The 20,141-nt window shown below is 36.4% G+C and overlaps 1 protein-coding gene across 1 annotated transcript in view; it reads left to right on the forward strand.

Moving 5' to 3' along the window:
* Window positions 1-20,141, forward strand: part of MNAT1 (MNAT1 component of CDK activating kinase) — a 290,992-nt gene that overhangs the window by 137,985 nt on the left and 132,866 nt on the right. The window contains exon 5 of the mRNA XM_072629396.1: window positions 10,302-10,442. Coding sequence (XP_072485497.1) covers window positions 10,302-10,442 — 141 coding nt within the window. The remainder of the gene's footprint in view (window positions 1-10,301; window positions 10,443-20,141) is intronic.

Consider the following 20,141-nt stretch of genomic DNA (forward strand, 5'->3'; position numbering starts at 1 on the left):
ACCCCTTTTATTGATGGTGTTAATAATATTTTAACATATTTATTCCTTTAAGTTCTGACTACATGAGTTTATCTGTGTGTTAAATGTTAGTTTTGCTAGCATATATATTCTCTGCTAGGAGTTCATTTGGACAATAGCCATGAAAGACTGTGTTCTTTTTTATGCTGGGAGAATAGTTGCTTTTTCATTTGAAAGGGAAAGAAAATTCCAGACACAGGCATTTATGTAGCTCCCAAGAGGGGCATGAAGAAAACAAAGGCCCTGTTAATAAAAATGTAAAATGAATTATAATAAAACTAGAGAAACAAACTTGTAAGCTAAGGTCAGCTCAGCTTGTTTTTCTGGTTACTATTTTTTCCCTTAATGTAAGAAATGTAAGGGCTACTCTGACTTAATTTGGCCAAAATATTTATCAGTCGTCAGATTAAATTAAAAATTAATCTAAACAACTTATTGTAAGACCAAGAGAAGGTATTTAAAATACATTTTGCAAAGAAAAAAGACTGCATTTATACAGTGATCCAATCTCCAGAATTATATGTTAACTTTAGTACTATTTCCGCCATAGCTCTACTTTATTTCTCTCATATGAGAGAGGCAGAGAAATACAGTTTAAATGTGAAGAAAGACAGTTTAAAAATAAATGTATAATGTTTAAATTGTTCTGAATACAATAGCAGGACTTGTTGGATCATAGGCTATTAGAACTGGAAGGAGACAATATTATCTAGCCCTTTCATTTTATAGATGAAGAAACTGAGGTCTCAAGAATGAAAAAGATTATCCAGGATCACACAATTTATATTTTATTTTTTTGAAAACATTTTTTCTCATTACATGTAAAAACAAATTTTAACATTCATTTTTAAAAATTTTAAGTTCCAAATTTTCTTCCTTTCTCTCCCTGCATTGAGAAGGCAAGCAGTTTGATATAGGTTGCATGTCCAACCAAACAAAATGCAGTATCATTTAAGAGAGGAAGTGTGAAATAATGGAATAAAGTCCTTTGATATCTCACCTTGATGGGAAATATCCTCTTCAGTATTTCAGAGGACTTTCTTCAAGCTCACACTTAGGTTGACTTTGTTAAAAGGAACAAAAGGAACTTGAGAATTCACTCATTGAGTTGTCCCTATTTAAAAAAAAAAATCATTGTTGAATTGACTGGAAATGTCTTTTTGCTTGCACCACACTATTTATATATAATAATAAGAGTAGAATGGTAATATCAGAGTTTTATACTTAACCTTGAAATGAAAAATTATTTCATATCAAGTACACTATTCAATAAGAATTTCATTTCAGTGTTATATCCATATTCCTCTCATGATTTTAAGCCAGAAAACAGATCTGTGGTTGCTATAAGTGAATTGACATTCTAATAGTTATGTTATAAAAGTAGTCATATTTACATTTCTATATGGAACTTTTAAAATAAAATTTTGAGTTTTTGGGTTACAGACATTGTTCTGGAAGTATGCCATGGATACGATTATAACCATCTCTGCCCTTCTGGAATGTTTAGATCTCATGTTTTTTCATTTAGATTATTTATGTCTAAATGTTCTCAGTAAGTCAGCACCATTTATGACATGTTCTTTCTATGCAGAACAATATACTTAGCACTATACTGGCTGCTTGTGTTACTAATGTTGTAAATAAAGAAACTGAGGGATATATTTAAAATGGAGATACAAGTTCCTTCATGTTGGTAATGAAGGTATCTTTGGGAAGTTCTAGTAAGTGACTGCCATGGAATATGGGTCAGTAGTTCTTTTTTGCATGACTGGTATCTTTCATTAACTCCAATGAACAAATTTTCTTGATTCTGCCTTTATGTTAAAATAACTCAGAGAATATAAAGGTTATACCAAAGATTTTATTATTTTTTTTTTATTTTAATATGTCTATGTTCTGAATTTAGGCATGCAGTAAAGTAATCCAGTTTTGACATATAGAAACTACTGGGGAAAAGGTTTTTGGCTCAAAGGGTCAATCATAATTCTTTTCAAGATTCTGTCAACAAGAATGTCATTTAGATTCAGTAAAGTTGGCACTTCTTAATATTAGGACAAATCTATAGAAATTGGAGTCTGTCATATTATTAACTACAAGTATTACTGTTTGGTGGCTGCTTGGTAGTGTATTAAACTCAGATAGGAAGTCTAATTTTGAACTGGCTGTAGTGAAGGTATACCTCATTTCCTATTTTTAACTTTCTTGATTAGTTTAAACAGCGACTGATTAGTGAAACTTTAACTTAGGAGAAGGGACAGTTATATGGATAGATTTTTTTTTTTCCTAGCAAAATTTGAATCATGTTCCCTTTGTCTCCCCCACCCCAAATTGGGCATAAAAAAATATTTGAAAAGAGAATCCTTTTTTTCTCCTGGTGACCACTTTTATAAAAATTAGAATTTTATTCTCATAGCAGAATTGTTGAATAAATTGAATATTAATATGGTAGATACGTTCCTTGGTTTTGGAGGCATTATAGTGTACAACTGTGGCTGACAATTTTCACATAATAATGACTGGCCTTTTCTTTCAAACATTTTTGTTGTTCTAGCTCCTGTGGGCTCTCAAACTTCATATCTTGATTCTATAGTTACGATGCTTGGACATTTTCTTCTCTTTTCCATTTTATCACTTAAGTATTTAAGATATTTATTCATTATGAGGCTTAGCCCAGGGACAGAGAAGCTGTCTTATAGTCTTGTGCCTCATCATTGCCTCTTGAAACTCCTAGCTTCTTCAAGCAGCCTTTTCTGATTCCCCCAGTGATAGCTTCCTGTTGTCCTAATCACTTTGTATTTTCTGTAGAACATTTAATTACTCATTTGTGAACATTTTGTGTATCATAGATTTCTTTGCCAGTCTGGTGAAGACAATGGATTCCTTAAAATATTTTTTTTAAAAAATAAAATAGGTGGGATTACAAAGGAAACCAATTATATTAAAAGAAGGTATACATTTAGTTTCTCTTTCCGAGTTCACAAAATCCTGCCCTAGTAGGATGTTGGTTGGTTATTGCCCTTTTTTCTTGAAGAGGACCAAAATGACATCACTATGTTAGAGTCAAGTTACAGTATGTCTGACTGGATGATCAGACCAATATGAGCTCAGAATGCTCTATCACAGGTCCAGCACAAAAAGCCTACACAAACACTTAGGGTGGTTTCTTTAAATTTGCTCATCTCTTGCTTCTTTGAGCTATTTCAATTCTGCTTTGCTCATAGAGCACAGCACCTTCTTTGATGAGGGCACACCATGCTGGGCAGTCCTGTGCCAGTGTCTCTCATGTCACACAATCAGTTCCAGAGTTCTTTACAGACACCTTGAATGTGTTCTTATATTGCTTTTTCTGACAAATGTGTGAGTGCTTGCCCTGTGTGAGTTTTCCATAAAATAGTTTGTTTGGCAAGCGTACATTTTGCTTTTGAACATGGCCAGCCCATTGGAGTTGTGCTCTCTACTGTTTCAGTTTAGTTCAAGAAAGTACCTCAGTGTCTGGTATCTTATCTTACCAGATGATATACAGAATCTTCCTAAGACAATTTGAGTGGAAGCTATTCAGTTTCCTGGCATGGTCCTGATATATTGTCCAGGTTTCATAGATAATACAACAATGAGGTCAGCACATTGGCTCTGTAGACCTTCAGTTTGTTAGGCAGTCTAATACCTTTTCTCTCCCACATTTTCCTTTGGAGCCTCCCAAACACTGAGGTAGCTTTGGCAATGCGTGTGTCAACCTCATTATCAATGTGTACAAGCTTGGAAAGTATACTAGCAAGGTAAGTGAACCTATCCACAGCATTCAAAACCTCTTCATTTGCTGTAACAAGTGGTTCCACATATGGACAGTGTGGTGCTGGCTGATCTGTGTTTTCTTGGTGTTAATTGTTAGATCAGAATTAGCACAAGCAGCAGAGAATTGATCCATACTTCGTTGCATCTCAGCTTTATAGGCTGCATTGAATGTACAGTCATCTGCAAAAAAAATTGTGCACCAACACTCCCTCCACTTTAGTCTTTTCAAGTTGAGGAAATTCAGTGTAGTAGGTGACCTTGATGCCATATTAGTCCTCATTGAAGGTGTTTGATGCACTGCTGAAAACATGCTAAAAGCATGAGAGCAAGCACACAGCCTTGTTTAACTCCATTGGTGACTGGGAAAGCACTAGAGCATTGTCTATTAACTTGAAGCCGAGCAAGCATGCCATCGTGAAACTGACATACAATACTGATGAACTTCCATAAGCTCTGATGAGTGACAGTATTAGAGGCCTTGGTCAGATCTACAGATGTTGTGTACAGACCTCTGTTCTGCTCCTGGCATTTCTCCTGGAGTTGTCAGGTAACAAATGCCATGCTGACTGTTCTCAGCCCTTTCTGAAGCCATACTGGCTCTCAGGTAGAGGTAATCGTCTTCCAGGTGAAGGATCAGCCTATTAAGGAGGACTCTGGCAAGAATCTTGCTAGTATTGACTAAGAGAAAGATCCCCACCCCCATCATTGTTGCAAGACAATCTATTTCCTTTGCCTTTGTAGAGATGGACAATGGAGGTGTCCTTGAACTCTTAGAGGATAACCTCCTCTTGCCATATAACCCAGAAAATTCCAGTCAGCTTTTGTATGAGCAATGAACCCTCCCACTTTGTAAATCGCAGCTGTAATAGAATCAGCAGCAGGTGCTTTGCCACATGAAAGGAGCCTAGTGGCATTCAAAACCTCTTCATCATTTGGAACTTCAGCTAGAGGGATCGACTTCAACCTGAGGTAAATGGTCAGTGGCTTCAGCATTGATTGATGATGGCCTGTTGAGAACACTATGGATGTATTCAGTTCATTTCTCTAGGATTATGTCCTTATAACTAATCAGTGTGGTTCTGTTAGCACTGAGTAGTTGAAATGCACCTTAAATCTTTGGCCCATAAATAGCTTTCAGGGCATGATAAAAGTGCCTTGGATTGTTACTATCAGCATAAAACTGAATTTCATCTGCCTTCTTACTGAGCCAAGAATCCTGCATCTCTCTAAGCTTCTCTTGTACTTTACTTTTGATGGAATTAAATACTGCCTTCTTAGAGATGAATGAACTATCCTGCTGGTGAGCACTGTAGAGTTCTGATTTTTTGTCTATCAGCTTCTGAATTTCCCCATCATTTTTGTCATTATAGTCTTGATGTTTGCAAGTGTTCTGACCCAGATGAGCAAGTAGTGTTTGTACAGTAAATCTCTGAAAGCTGCACACTCCTTTTCTGTTCCACTCTTGCCAAATGTGTGTTGTCTTGACTTCCCCTCCTAGTTGGCAACAATGTGTTCATGCTCAGAGAAGAGCTCTAATTTGTTGACATTAATTCTCCTGGCAGTCGTTTTGCCTTAGGGCTACCACTTTTGTTGAATGTGAGTATTTAGCTTGGAGAGGATAAGTCTATGATCAGTCCAGCACCACATATTGCCTTTGTCACTCTCACATCCTGTCTGCCTTTTCTCCTTATAATTACAGTCTTTTAAATGCCAGTGTTTGCTGCAAGGGTGCATCCATGAAGTTGCATTGCATTTAGGTAAACAGAAGACAGTGCTGGTGATGAGAAGGTCATGAGATGCACAGGTCTTCAGTAATGAGTGACTATTGCTGTTGCTGTTTTCAACTCTCTTCCTTCCAACAACTCTCTGCCATGTCTGATAGTCTGAGCCTACTCTATCATTAAAATAACCCAGAATCAGAAGCTTGTCTTATTTTGGTATATTGATGATAAAAGGGTCTCCAAGTATTCATAAAATTTTCTTTGATCTCATCAGGGTTCATCATGATGGGAGCCTATGCACTGAAAATGGTGATGTAGCATTTTCCAGCAAGTGGCAATAACATTGTTATGAAACTGTCATTTACTCCATTTGACTAGATTAGTTTTGATCGCAAAACTTATACTAGCTTCACAGCACTCCTCTTCACTGTGGCCCCTCCAGAAAAACATTTATCTGACTTCAGTAAGCTGGCCTCCATTTGCCAGCCTTGTTTCACTTGTAGCTGCTATTTGGATGTGATGCCTGCCGAGTTCCCTTGCAACAAGAGCTGTTCATCTTTCAAGTCTACTGGATTTTGTGTTGTCTGTAAATATGTACATATTTCATGTACCAATGGTAAGTGGAATCATTTTTGCAGAAGTTTTTGTGCATTTTTTTGTGTTTTGACCACAAGATGGGATCCCCACCTGCTGTGGTAATCAGGCCAGGTTTGGGTGAGCAGACACTTTTTTGGGTACCTTTTCTAGCCCCTTCCTCACACCAGGAGGTGAACAGTGCTGTCCTTAAAAGGCTGCTCAGACACCCAGTGGGCTACTGAATCCCACTGCTGCTTCCAGTGAGAAGAGGACTTTGTGACCTGGGCCATATGTCTGCAAGGTTGTGGCTACAGCTCCCACTATATCTGCACCTGCTGTTTCGTCACTTGCCTGTTACCACAGGGCTTTGAAATAGGTAAAAATGGTAAAATGGCATGGATGATGTCTTCTGATTTGTGCATAAATTGTATTTAAGTGAGACAGAGTTATATGAAGTCGTTGGCCTCATTCTGTTCTGGATTCATCACAGTCCAGTGGTGGGACAGAGTCAAGACGACTGGTTATAGTTCAATATACAGTGGATGACCTTGGCATCTTCAATGTTTAACCAATCTGTAAGCGCTCCCTAATGCGTGCTTCAGCTGCCTTCATGGCCATTGAAACAAATTGTTCTCATTTGTCCATTCCACCAGGGGAAGTCTTCACATGTTTGTGGTAGACACCTCCTTAACTCACTGATGGGTTTGAGACCTTTCAGTTACTCTCAACCTAGTTTAGGTCATCTGCCAAAATGGTTTACTAGGGTGTGGCCACTGAGCATACTACAGCTTCTTGGAGCCACAGTGAGAGTTAGGTGGATCAAGTAGACACCAAAGGTAGAAAGCAGCACAGAAAAGGGCTCAGCAGCCTTCATACCAGATGTACTAGTCTTCCCTGAACACACCTTCAACTCCAGTAGGATGTAAAGTTCTAAAGAACAGAATACGTCTTACTTTTATTTGTAAACTGAGCATCTAGCCCAGTGCATAGCACATAGTAAGCTCTTACAAGCTGATTGATCAATTATGCAGCTAACTAAAATTGTAACTTATTAATTGGTCTTTCTTTTAATGTCTTCTCTCTCAAATACATCCATCACACAATTTCTGTATTTACTAGTATGACTGTGTTACTTTTCTACTTAAAAATTTTCAGTGGTTCCCCATCACCTGTGTACAATAAAGTATAAACTCTGTAGTCGGGCATTTAAGACTCTCTACAATCTATTTTCAGCCTATCTTTTCTTATTTCAAACTATTTTATTTTATGTGCTCAATAATCAAGTCAAATTGAACTACTGTTCCCTAATTTTTATCTTCACGTATTTGCGCAGCCCAGCCCTTACGCCTGAAATGCACTTCTTCTTCATCTTTGTTGAAATCTTTATTTTTCTTCAAGGTCCCCCTCAAGAATCCATTTTCATGAAATATTTTTTGATTGTCCCCACCTCCCTCCTTGCCCCCTTCTGCCTGCCCCCTTACACCCTCCAAATGAAAGTGAGCTTGCTTTTCTAAAATTTTCCTTAAGATTTTTGTTTAGATCTCTCCTTCTTCCTATTACATTATGTCTAATCTTATGCTTTTCATATACCTCCAATAAGCTTTTTGAGGTTAAGAACTATGTCCTTTGTCATTTATACCTAGTATCTGACAGTGAATAACTTGAATCTAGTAGATGTATGGTATGTTTGTTCGATTGAAGTTGGCAAAATCCTCAAGTCTAAATGCTCTCTAGCTTCTTTGACATTCCTCTGCTCGCTGTTACCAGCTGAATGGTGGATTTTGCTAGTAGTAATTTAGCATTAGTTCTCAGCCTTGACAAACACAGGCAGACATATTTAGAATACTGTTTTTATTGCTAAAAAATTTTTAATACAGAATGGGAATCACTTGTCATTGAGAAATACTAAATTTCTCAAATATAAGGTTTCAGATCAACAGAAAATTCATAAATGGCATACAAATGATATATACCTTGCTATTTCGCCATCAGTTTCACCATTAACCAATATTAATTACCTATACCAGCAGGAAACTCTGTTAGCACATCATTTAGAAAGAGGTACAAGAAAGAGTCCTTACCTTCAAAAGACTTAGAGGCTAGTTGGAGATATAGAATATATGACTACAAAGACAAATAATGCAAGATTGTGTGGGAAGTATCTCATAAGTGATGTGCATAGTAAATCCTATAGAAATTCGAAGACTGAGGACCAGCAAGCCAGCAAAGCCCTTATGTAGAAGATAGGGCTTAAAGCTGAATTTTGAAGGAGGACTAGGACTTAGACCAGTGGGGAGAGAGGGAATCTTCTTTCATAGTAAGATATTGAATAGAGAGAGCACTTGTTTGGATGGGAGTCTTCCTGTAGAAGAGGTGAGTTTAGGGGAGGGCCCAGATTGTGGTGAAACTTGAATGTTTGGCAGAATTCTGCAGACATGCCTTTTTGCAAAGATTCATTAATTTCTTGAGGCATGTGGAGTGTTGGTGCCTACTGTGAAATGACTTGTAAGTCCTCAGAAATGAATTAATTGAAGCAATATATGAGCTTTAGTGTCTGATTGTAGTACAGTTTTTGTAAAAAATTCTGTGAGGAGTCTTCAAGATTTTTTTGAATAGTGGATTATGACCAGAAAGTAAAGTGAGGTATTGGAGTTCCAAAAAGAACAGAAATTACCATTCTGTGAAAGTCATTGATGACCAGTGTTTCTTATAACTATTAAGAATGTTGACAACAGATCTATGGAGAAGGGAAGAATTTATGACAAAACAAGATAGAGAACATTATGAAATGCAAAATGGATAATTTTGATTACATTTAAATTAAAAAGTTTTTGCACAAACAAAACCAATGTAATGAAGTTTAGAAGGAAAGCAGAAAGCTAGGAAGCAATTTTTACAGCCAGTGTTTCAAATAAAGGCCTCATTTCTCAAATATATAGAGAATTTAATTAAATTTGTAAGAATACAAGTCATTCTACAATTGATAAATAATCAAAGCATATGAACCAACAGATTTCAGATGAGAAAATTAAAATTATCTGTAGTCATGAAAAAAATGCTCTAAATCACTATTGAATAGAGAAATGCAAATTAAAACAGCTCTTAGGTACCATTCACACCTATTAAATTGGCTAATATGACAGAAAAGGAAAATGAACAGTGTTGGAGCAGATGTGGGAAAATTGAAACACTATTGCATTGTTGGTGGAGTTATCCAACTAGGGCCCTCCCCTAGAGTTATCCAACTTATCCAGCCATTCTGGAGAGCAGTTTGGAACTATGCCCAAAGGGCATGCCCTTTGATCCTGTAATATCACTACTAGGTCTATATCCCAAAGAGATCATAAAAATGGGGAAAGGACCCACATTTGCAGAAATATTTATAGCATCATTTTTTGTGATAGTAAAGAATTGGAAATTGAGGGAATGTCCTTCAGTTGGGGAATGGCTGAACAAACTGTGGTATATGAATGTAATGGAATACTATTGTTTTATCAAAAATGATGAGCAAGTGGATTTCCAAAAAACTTGGGAAGACTTAACATGAACTGATGCTGAGTGAAGTTAGCAGAACTAGGAGAACATTGTACATAGTAACAGCAACATTGTGTGATGATCAACTGTGCTAGACTTAGCTCTTTTCAGCAATGATTCAAGACAATTATAAAAGAGTTGTGATGATAAATACTAAGTACATCCAGAGGAAAAACCATGGAATCTCAAGTGTAGATCGAAGTATACTATTTTCACTGTGTGTGTGTGTGTGTGTGTGTGTGTGTGTGTGTGTGTGTGTGTGTGTGTGAGAGGGAGAGAAGAGAGAGAGAGAGAGAGAGAGAGAGAGAGAGAGAGAGAGAGAGAGAGAGAGAGAGATGGTTTTTCCCTTTTGTTGTAATTCTTCTTTCACACCAAGATTAATGTGGAAATATATTTACATTTGTAACTTATATCAGATTGCTTGCTGTCTTGGGGAGGAAAGAAGGAAGGGAGAAAAATTTGAAACTCAAAATCTTATAAAAATGAATGTTGAAAACTATATATATATATATATATGTATGTATATATATATATAAAATCGAAAAAAATACTATTAAGTAAAACAAGTGTTGACATTATACTCTGGTAAAGGGTTAAATTGGCATATCAAAGCAATATTTGTAGGGAATTCCCTGTATTAAACAGATGTTGCTGTTTTAGACTCGGGAGCAAGAGGAGTTGGAAGAAGCTTTAGAAGTGGAACGACAAGAAAATGAACAAAGGCGACTCTTTATACAAAAGGAGGAACAACTGCAGCAGATTCTAAAAAGGAAGAATAAGCAGGCCCTTTTAGATGAACTGGTAAGTTGTTGTTCAGTTGTTTCACTTATATCCTCAATGCTTTGTGATTCCATTTGGTGTTTTCTTGGCAAAGATGTGGGAGTAGTTCGCCATTTTCCTCTCCAGCTCATTTTACAGATAAGGAAACAGGGTGAAAAATGACTTGACGAGGGTCACACAATTAGTATGTGTTTGAGGCTGGATTTGAACTTCGGACTTCCTGACTCTAGACCCAGTGTTCTGTCCACTGTGCCACGTTGGTACCTCAATTGATAAGTACTTCAAAATAAGTATATAGAGAACTAAATACAGAAGGCTGGTATTTTTTGTTTTGAAGTATTTATCAGTTAAAAATGAAAAAAAAAATACTAGCTTTCAGTGTTTAGTTCTCTGTCTTTATGTTGCAGGTTTTATTTAAACATTTCACATGCTTGGGGATGTGTTGGAAGATAAGGTAATTTATGAATATGTATTCGAGTTGGAATCTCATATTACTTGTATGGCTGCTATTTTAGTACATTTAATATTGGAAATTTTCAGAAGAATAGTCTCCTCTGTATAACCATATTATGGAGTGTAGCATGATTCTAGTCTTATTTTATTTGTTAATATGCTTTGTTTTGAAGTAAGACAGTTTCCAACCAAAATCAAAAATACTGTTCCCACCAATTCTAGTAATATGACTATGACTAATAGTAGTTGTCACTTTACACTTTTTGTAGGTTACTAGTTCTTAACAGAAAGAAAGTATAAGTGCTTTAACTTTAACAATATGGTACCAACTTTGTACATCATATTTGACTTAAATTTTATTATTTTTCTGGACCTATAAATTTCCTTTGTGGAATTATAATATTTTATCTTTTCATCTTTCCAGTACCCACTTCTCCTAAACTTACTGTTCAGCCTCTCTGTAACCTCTTATGTCTCCATCCCTCAGAACTATCCCAGCCATTGCCCCTTCTTTGACTATACTCTCCTAGTTGTGTGGTTTTTCCCCTTTGTTGAACCAGTTCTACTTTACACAGTACTCTTTGCTCTCTTGTCCTATCACTGATCAACCTTTCCCAAACTCCAACTATAGATTAATTCTATCTTCTATCTCCTTTATTCCTATTCATATACTTAATAGAATTAGAGAAAATTACAAAACTCTGCTGACTAGGTCCACTACAAATTTACGCTAACTGATTTTAGCTGGGTTCCCAGTATATCAAACAATCAATCAGTAAACATGTATTAAACCCCTACTAAGTACCAGGCACTGTGTTAAACAGAGCATTCCAACTCCTGATTAATTGATTTCCTATCCCAGTCAACTCAGCCATGTGCCAAACTTTTTCTTCTCTTTTAAGCCTCTTGTATTCCTACCTTCACCTTCTTTGCCAAGGAACTCCTATTATACTTTCTTGAAAAAAATTGAGGTTATTTGACAAGAGGTCCCCTTTCTCCCTTCCTTATTTCACATTCCTCTGACATCATCCCCCCCTGCTCTCCACTATCTTTTTTTACACATCAGCATTTGATAAAGAAATAGGCTGTCCATTTTCCACGGCTGAGTCTTCTACATATATCCTTGATCTTTTCCCCTACTCTCTACCCTTATACCCTCATTTCTCCAACAGACAGTCCCCACCCTTGTCATCCCTATTTTCTGTCTAATCTTCAGTCTCTTCCTTTCTACTAGCTTCTTCCCTACTGTCTTCAAATATACTCAGGTCTCCACCATCTTCAAAAAAATACTGCTATTAGATCCTACCATGCCCACCAGCTATTATCAACCTTTAATCTCTCCTTTCCTCAGCTAAATCCTTGGTGTTTCCAATAATCTTCTCACTTTTTTCTAAATGCTCTTCAGTCTGTCTTTTGTCCTCATCTTTCAGCTGAAACTGTTCTCTCTGAAGTTACCAGTGCTTTCCTAATTGTCATATCTAGCTTACTCTTAAATCTCCATTTTTCTCCAGTATTTGGCACCTTCTTGTATACTCTCACTCCTCTATAAGTTTTTGTGACTCTGCTCTCTTGGTTCTTTTACCTTTTTAACTAATCCTTTTTAGTCTGTTTTGCTGGATCTTCATGTCAGGCCCACTGACTCTCATTACTACAAAGTTCTTTCTTGGGCCCTTTTTTTTTCTGATTTCATTAACTCCCATTGGTTCAATAATCATTTCTTTGCAGATAATTCCCAGATCTATTTATCTAGCCCTCACCTTTCTCTTGAGCTCCACTATTGTGCATTTTTAAGTAGATTATAGACCTCTCCTACTCAAAATGTCCAAAAATGACACCATTATGTCTCCTACCTCCATTCCCCCTCTTCCCAACTTCACAATTATCACTGAGGATAGACCATTCTTTTTTTTAAAATTTACTTATTTATTTTTATTTTTCAACATTCATTTCCACTAGATTTCGAGTTCCAAATTTTCTCCCTATCTCTCCCCTCTCCTCACCCCCAAGATACCATGCATTCTGATTACCCCGTCCCCTTCTATCATAACCCTCCCTTCCCTTATCCCCATCTTCTCGCTTTTCTTGTAGGACAAGAGAGATTTCTATACCCCATTACCTGTATTTTTTATTTCCTAGTTGCATGCAAAAACAATTCTCAACATTTGTTCCTAAAACTTTGAGTTCCAACTTCTCTCCCTTTCTCCCTCCCCAACCATCCTACCTGAGAAAGCAAGCAACTCAATATAAGATATATACGTGTAGTTTTGCTAAAGATTTCCATAATAGTCATGTTGTGAAAGACTATGTTTCCCTCAAACCTATCCTGCTCCCGATTTATTCTATTATCTCTTTTGACCTTGTCCCTCCCCAAAAGTGTTTACTTCTTATTACACCCTCCTCCTATTTGCCCTCCCTTCTATCATCCCCCCTCAACCCACTTATCCCCTTGTCCCCTACTTTCCTGTAGTGTAAGATAGATTTTCATACCAAATTGAGTGTGCATGTTATTCCCTCCTTAAGCCAAATGTGATGAGAGAAAGCTTCACTTTTTCCCTCTCACCTCCTCCACCTTTTCCCCTCTATTGAAAAAGCGTTCTCTTGCCTCTTTTATGAGAGATAATTTGCCCCATTCCATTTTTCCCTTTCTCCTCCCAATATATTCCCTTAATTTTATTTTTTTTAGATATCATCCCTTCCTTTTCAACTTACCCTAAGCCGTGTGTGTGTGTGTCTGTGTGTGTCTGTGTGTGTCTGTGTGTGTGTATTCAATGTTAGTAAGTCCCTCATGATTTCTCTTTCCTGTTTACCTTTTCATGCTTCTCTTTTGTGTTTGAAAGTCAAATTTTCTATTTAGCTCTGGTCTTTTCATCAAGAATGCTTGAAAGTCCTCTATTTCATTGAATGATCATTTTTTTCCCCTGAAGTGTTATACTTAGTTTTGCTGAGTAGGTGATTCTTGGTTTTAATCCTAGTTCTGTTGACTTCTGGAATATCATATTCCAAGCCCTTCAGTCCCTTAGTGTAGAAGCTGCTAGATCTTGTGTTATCCTGATTGTATTTCCACAATATTCTGGGAGCTTACAATATTTTCTCCTTGACCTGGGAACTCTGGAATTTGACTACAATATTCCTAGGAGTTTTTCTTTTTGGATCACTTTCAGGAGGTCATTGGAGGATTGTTTCAATATTTATTTTGCCCTCTGATTCTAGAATATCAGGGCATAATTTTTAAATTACTTCTCCTGGATCTATTTTCCAGGTCAGTTGTTTTTTCAATGAGATATTTCATATTATCTTCTATTTTTTTTCATTTTTTTGGTTTCGCTTTGTAATTTCTTGTTTTTTCATAAAGTCATTAGTTTCCATCTGCTCTATTCTAATTTTTAAAGAACTTTTTTCTTCAATGAGCTTTAGAATCTTCTTTTCCATTTGGCTACTTCAGCTTTTTAAAGTATTCTTTTTATTGGCTTTTTGGACCTCTTTTGCCATTTGGGTTATTTTCTTCAGCATTTTTTTGTGTTTACTTTTTCTTTTCTTTTTCTCTTCCCAATTTTTCCTCCACTTCTCTTACTTGATTTTCAAAATCCTTTTTGAGCTCTTCCATGGCCTGAGACCATTGCATATTTATTTTGGAGGTTTTGGATATAGAAGCCTTGACTTTGATGTCTTCCTCTGATGGTATGCTTTGTTTCTTCCTCACCTGAAAGGATGGAAGAAAATACCTTTTCACCAAGAAAGCAACCTTATATCTACAGTCTTATTATTTTTCTCTTTTTGGGCCATTTTCCCTGCCAGTTACTAGACTTTTGAGTCCTTTGGCAAGTGGAGGGTATAGTCTAGGGACCTATAAGTTCTCAGTTCCTCCAAGGTGGCACAATCAAGGTAGAGGAGTTACTCTTCTCCTGGCCTGCACTCTGGTCTGGGAGCAAGCAGAAACTTTTCTGCCCAGGATCTGCAAGTAAAATTCCCTTAACATAGCCTCCACAGCTCCACCATGCTAGCACTCCTCCTCACCCCAGGACTGCCACTCAGAACTGAGATTCAGATCAGCTGTTCAATTCCCCCAGGGTCTTGAGGTGGAGAGCTCCAAAAGTGAACACTGCTTCTTCAGTGGTTGCCACAAGGGGCCGAGGCTGTACCTGGACCAGGCTGCCCTTTCACCCAGGTGAAAGAGCTTTCTCACTGACCTTTAAAGCTGTCTTTGTTGTTTGTGGGTTGAGAAGTCTGGAAACCACAGCTGTTGCTGTGATTCTGCGCCCTGAAGCTGCCTCTAGTCCTGTCTGTGCTGTGTAGCCAAGGTTGTGCTGCACACTCAGCTCTGAACCTGGTGCAATAGACCTTTCCTGTCTACTTTCCAGGCTCTCTTGGCCTGGAAATGCCTTTCACTCTGTTGTTTTGTGCTATAGGGGTAGAGCTAGGGCAGGTCCATCCTTCTACTCAGCTGTCTTGGCTCCGCCCCCTAGGAGACACCATTCTTTTAGCCACTTGTAACTGTAGTGTCATCCTTTACTGCTCTCTCACTCAATCTACATATCCAGTCTGTTGCTAAACCTTGTAGTTTCTTTATTTATAGCATCTTTTTTATATGTTCTTTTCTTTCTACTGACATAGCCTGCAGTTTAGTTTAAGCCCCCTCAGCATGATTTCTCTGAATCAAGTGTCTCCCTAATCCAATCCATCTTCCTCTAAGCTGCTCAGGTGATTTTTCTAAGGTGAAGATCAGGCTATGTCATACACCCTACTTGATAAATCCCAATAGCTTCTCATCTCCTGTAAGATCAGATACAAAATGCCCTAGCTTTTTAAGCTCTTCATGACCTGACCTCCTTCTGTCTTTCCAGGCTTTTTATTCTCCTCTATGAATTCTGTAATACAATGACACTAATCTCCTTTCTGTCCTCATACATGACACTTCGTTTCCCTACTCTCTGCCTTTTCTTCCCCCACAGGCTGTCTTCATTGTCTGGGATGCTTTCCTTTCTCACCCCTACCTGCCTTTCCTGGCTCCCTTCATGATTTACTGCAAATTCTACGTTCTGCAGGAGGCTTTTCCTAGTTCTCCTCTCTGCTCCTGTCTTCCCCTGAGAATCTCTTCTGTCTACTCTGTATCTGAATGTATGTAGTTGTTTACATATTGACTCTCCTGCTGAAATGTGAGCTTCTTGAGAGTAAGAACTGTATTTTTGCATTTCTTTGTGTTCCTAGAACTTATCCTAGTACCTGACATTTAGTAAATATTTAATAAATACTAGTTGACTGTTTATACAATATTTTGATGACATCCTTTACTATCTATTCTTTTTTAGAGATTTTTGTTGCAGCTTGCTCACAAAACCCACCATCTTCCTCTTTGTAGTGCTTACCTTTAGTTTTTTGAGACTGTGGTGTTTCCATGTCTCATTTTTACATAATACCATCAGTAAAATGTTGGTATTGAAAATAAAGACCTTTGCTTTAATGGGAGGCTTTGGGGACAGTAAAAGAGTTTTGTAATTGAGAAAGTAATCCTGCTTCATCTTGTTTTCTTTTTCAGTTTTAGTCCACCTGTACTGTATATCCCAAATATACATATTGTTGGAAAGCCTCCACAGAGTATACATGTAAATGCATGTTAAAATCTGTGTATTAGGCATTTTTCATCCACTTGGTCTTTCCTGTGTGAATGAACAGGCCACATTCTTTTGAGTGATTGCACATGTCTTCTAAGAGGCTATGTCATGTACTTATGCTTGATTTAATTAGCAGAATGTCAACCCTAAACAGGAGCATTTGGAGAACCCCACCATGCATAGGGAATTCCTACTCAACCTGGACTCTGTTTTGCATCTCATTTGTCATTTATCTGTGTACAGCCAGGGCATCAACTCATCAATTTGTAAACAATAACAGCAACAGAAATGTGATGAAGACATGAAGTGCAATTGAAATTGAATTAGCTACCTTATTTAAACAAGTAATTGAAAGTCAGAAATGGGAAATGCATCAACATGAGCTATAATAATTTCATTCTGAAGTTTAACCAGTGTGGATAATTTACAGAATGAGGCAACTGTCACAGTCCAGAAGGTGTTTTGGTCAACAAAATGTATGATTAATTTGCCAGGTGGAGAGAGCTAATGCCAAGAGAACAATGATAGTAAAGACCACATCTTTTTTTTCCAAATTAACTGAAAATAGAGAGTATAAGATCCTACTTTGCTTTTTGTTTGTTGATCATGAAAACGGATTTGATTTGGTAGAAAAAAGCTACTTCTTAAGCTCTTTTTTATCAAGGTGCTTCCCATCCACACATCAAAATCCATTTAGGATTTATTCCAATATAAACCTGCTTTGAGGGATGGGAAAGTTTTTAGAGCAATTATTTTCACATATATATTTGATCCATCAGAGTAGTGAATGTTTTGTGCTTCACTGAGCTGATTCAAATGAGAATATCTCCTTCAAAGTCATTGTATCATGAAACAAGAGGAGCAATTATCTAAAGTATATTTTGTGTGTAATGTGGAGAAGTTTTTTTTTGTGAATTTCTTCACTTCCTGTTTTCTTCAGCTGCAAGTGATTATAATGCATTCTATTTAACTGTTTAGCTCACATAACAAGGAGATAATAATTCCAAGCAATTTATAATGTGTCCTAGCATATAATTAAATATAATAGATTTGGTTAGAGTACCATTATGGTTTTAATCCCCAGTTTTCACTTTTTAGTTTATAGCTTTATATTAGTTACTTAAATTGTCCAATCTTTTAATTCACATTTTAATTGGAACCTGACGTTCCTTTTGTTTCTTAAAAGGCAAATTTTAGAGTTATTATTTCTAAAAAGCTTTAGAAGTTATAGTGTTCAGGGTTATTCTCCTGAGCTAATTTAGACAGCGACAGTTTTTTGCTAGGCCTTTTGGTGGAAGGAGGATGGTTTTCTTTCTCCATTGATTGGATTTGAAACATGTACCAAAGCTCTCTTTTTAGCTTTTGCAATTGAAATGTCTTGGCATGATGTATGTATTAGGATTCTAACCTTATGGTGTTAACACATGTAGTGTAACCAACCAGGCATAATCTTGCTTAGGAAGTCTATGTACTTAAACTGTGCTATGATTCAATGTATTTCTTTAATGGTTTGGAAATTTTTTTTTTAACAATTTCTTGATACATTAAAACATTTGCACTCTGAAATTCCATAATGTCTAAAATTTTGTATGAGCTAATATTATTGTCTAATATTGCTTGATTTTTATTAGAAATATTGTTTGCCAGATGGCTTGCCAAAAAAGCAGTTTAGAAATAATCTTTTTAATGTGATCATTATAAGGCTTTTAACGAGTATAACAGGCAATCTTATTAAAGTTTCTTTAAATATTAAACAAGTTACCTTAAGGTAATAAATGTAGGCCAGGGAAACTTTCGAGGTAAAATGTCAAGCTCTGAAAATAAAATCACTTGAAAGCCTGAATCTGCATTTTATGCCTTCTCCAGAGCCCATGCATTTGATGGAGTTTATTTTACTTTATTGGGGTATAAGCAGAGTCTCTGCTTAATTCTACTTTAATACTCACAAAAGCTTTTAGGCTATAAATTTTTGTGAGTAATATATCAGAATTGAGCAGGTTAGAGGCAGAGGTGAAACACTCATAAAGAAAATCCTGTGCCTCAATACCAGATTTGTTTTCAGCCTTTTAAGAGTTTTACCATTTATTAAATTTTGGCTATTTAACTCTTTGAAATACCTAAACACTCTAGATTTTTTTAATGAAGATTAAATCAGAATTAAGTCTGGGTCAAGACTGGATTATCATCTTTTCTTTTTTAAAAATGTTTTACTGATGGCCTTAAAAAAACCCAAACCTTGTTGTCGCTTCCAAATAACTCATTCTACCCTTATCAAAGAATCCTCCCTTGTAATAAACAAGTCCAGTGAAAACCAAGAAAATTTGCTATGTCTAAAAAAGTATGTTCATAGTTGATCAGTATGTTAAGAGGTGCTAATTATGTTTTATTGTCACTGCATTGATCAGAGTTCTGAAATCTTTCCATGTTGTTTTCCATTTTGTTATTGTTATCTTTGTAACAAAAGATCAGCTATAATGATATTGCAGTTTATTATAACTATTATAATAATAATGCAGTGTTTTAATTACTTATCTATTGCATGGAAGTACAGTGTTTCTCATATGTTTGATTTGAGTGACTTCTTGCTTGTTAAATATAGCTAAGTAATTAATTTAACAAATATTTATTAATTACCTATAATGTGCCAAGTACAGTGCTGGGCCCAGGGGATACAATAGTAAAAGTAAAAACAACCCTTTTCCTCAAGAAGTTTACCATCTATCCAGAGGAGAAAACTACTTAAGTATGTTGTACTTACTTACTTAAGTATGTATAAACTTAAGTATGTACAGAAATAGATTTTTTTTTTAATCAACAAGGTGATTTTGATCATCTCAGTGGTAGATGAAGTCCTGTGTTTGATCAGACTTTAGTTTGTGTAGAAGGGACTAATTGGGGCTAGACAGTGTTCTCTCTCTTTGATTAATTTATTATTAATTTTGTTAATAATAGCTTAAAAATGTCACAACTCTTACTGCCCACCCCATGCGTGCGTGTGTGTGTGTGTGTGTGTGTGTGTGTGTGTGTGTGTGTGAATGTGGCTTGTTGCTTTAGATTTACTTCTGAAACATTTCTACAATAACTTTGATTCCAATATTTTGAAATCAATATTTCAGTGAGTAAGCATGTGTCATTTGAATTTTTAATCTATGTGTTGTTATACTTAAACTGTACTTTAAATGCTTTAATTCAGCCATATAATGTTTCTTCAGCAAGTTATATGGGGTGTGGGAGAAAGGAACTAGAATTTGAGGTCTGAATTAAGAGGATCTGAGTTCCAAATGTGGTTCAGCCATTTAAGATCCATGTGACCATGGGCAAATTACTTAACCTTTCTGGGCCTCAGGTTCTTCACTTGTAAAATGAGGGGATTGAATAAGATTATCTCATGGTCCCTCCAGCTCTAAATCTATGGCATAATTGTTTTCTATAAGTAAAATGTTTAGTAACCAAAATGTTTTAATAGCTGAAAATGTTTAATGAGTTTATCTTGGCATGCTGTAAAATGAATAGGTTGATTCTTATGACTTAGGGATTTAGTAACTTTTAAAAATATTCTAGCAGTCTGAGTGCTGTCTGGAAAGGGAAGAAGGAATTATCATTTAGATAGCTTCTACTATGTGCCAGGTACTGTGCTAAATGCTTTATAAATATATCT

Source organism: Notamacropus eugenii, chromosome 1, assembly GCF_028372415.1.
Source record: "Notamacropus eugenii isolate mMacEug1 chromosome 1, mMacEug1.pri_v2, whole genome shotgun sequence".
NCBI classification, from domain to species: Eukaryota; Metazoa; Chordata; class Mammalia; order Diprotodontia; family Macropodidae; genus Notamacropus; species Notamacropus eugenii.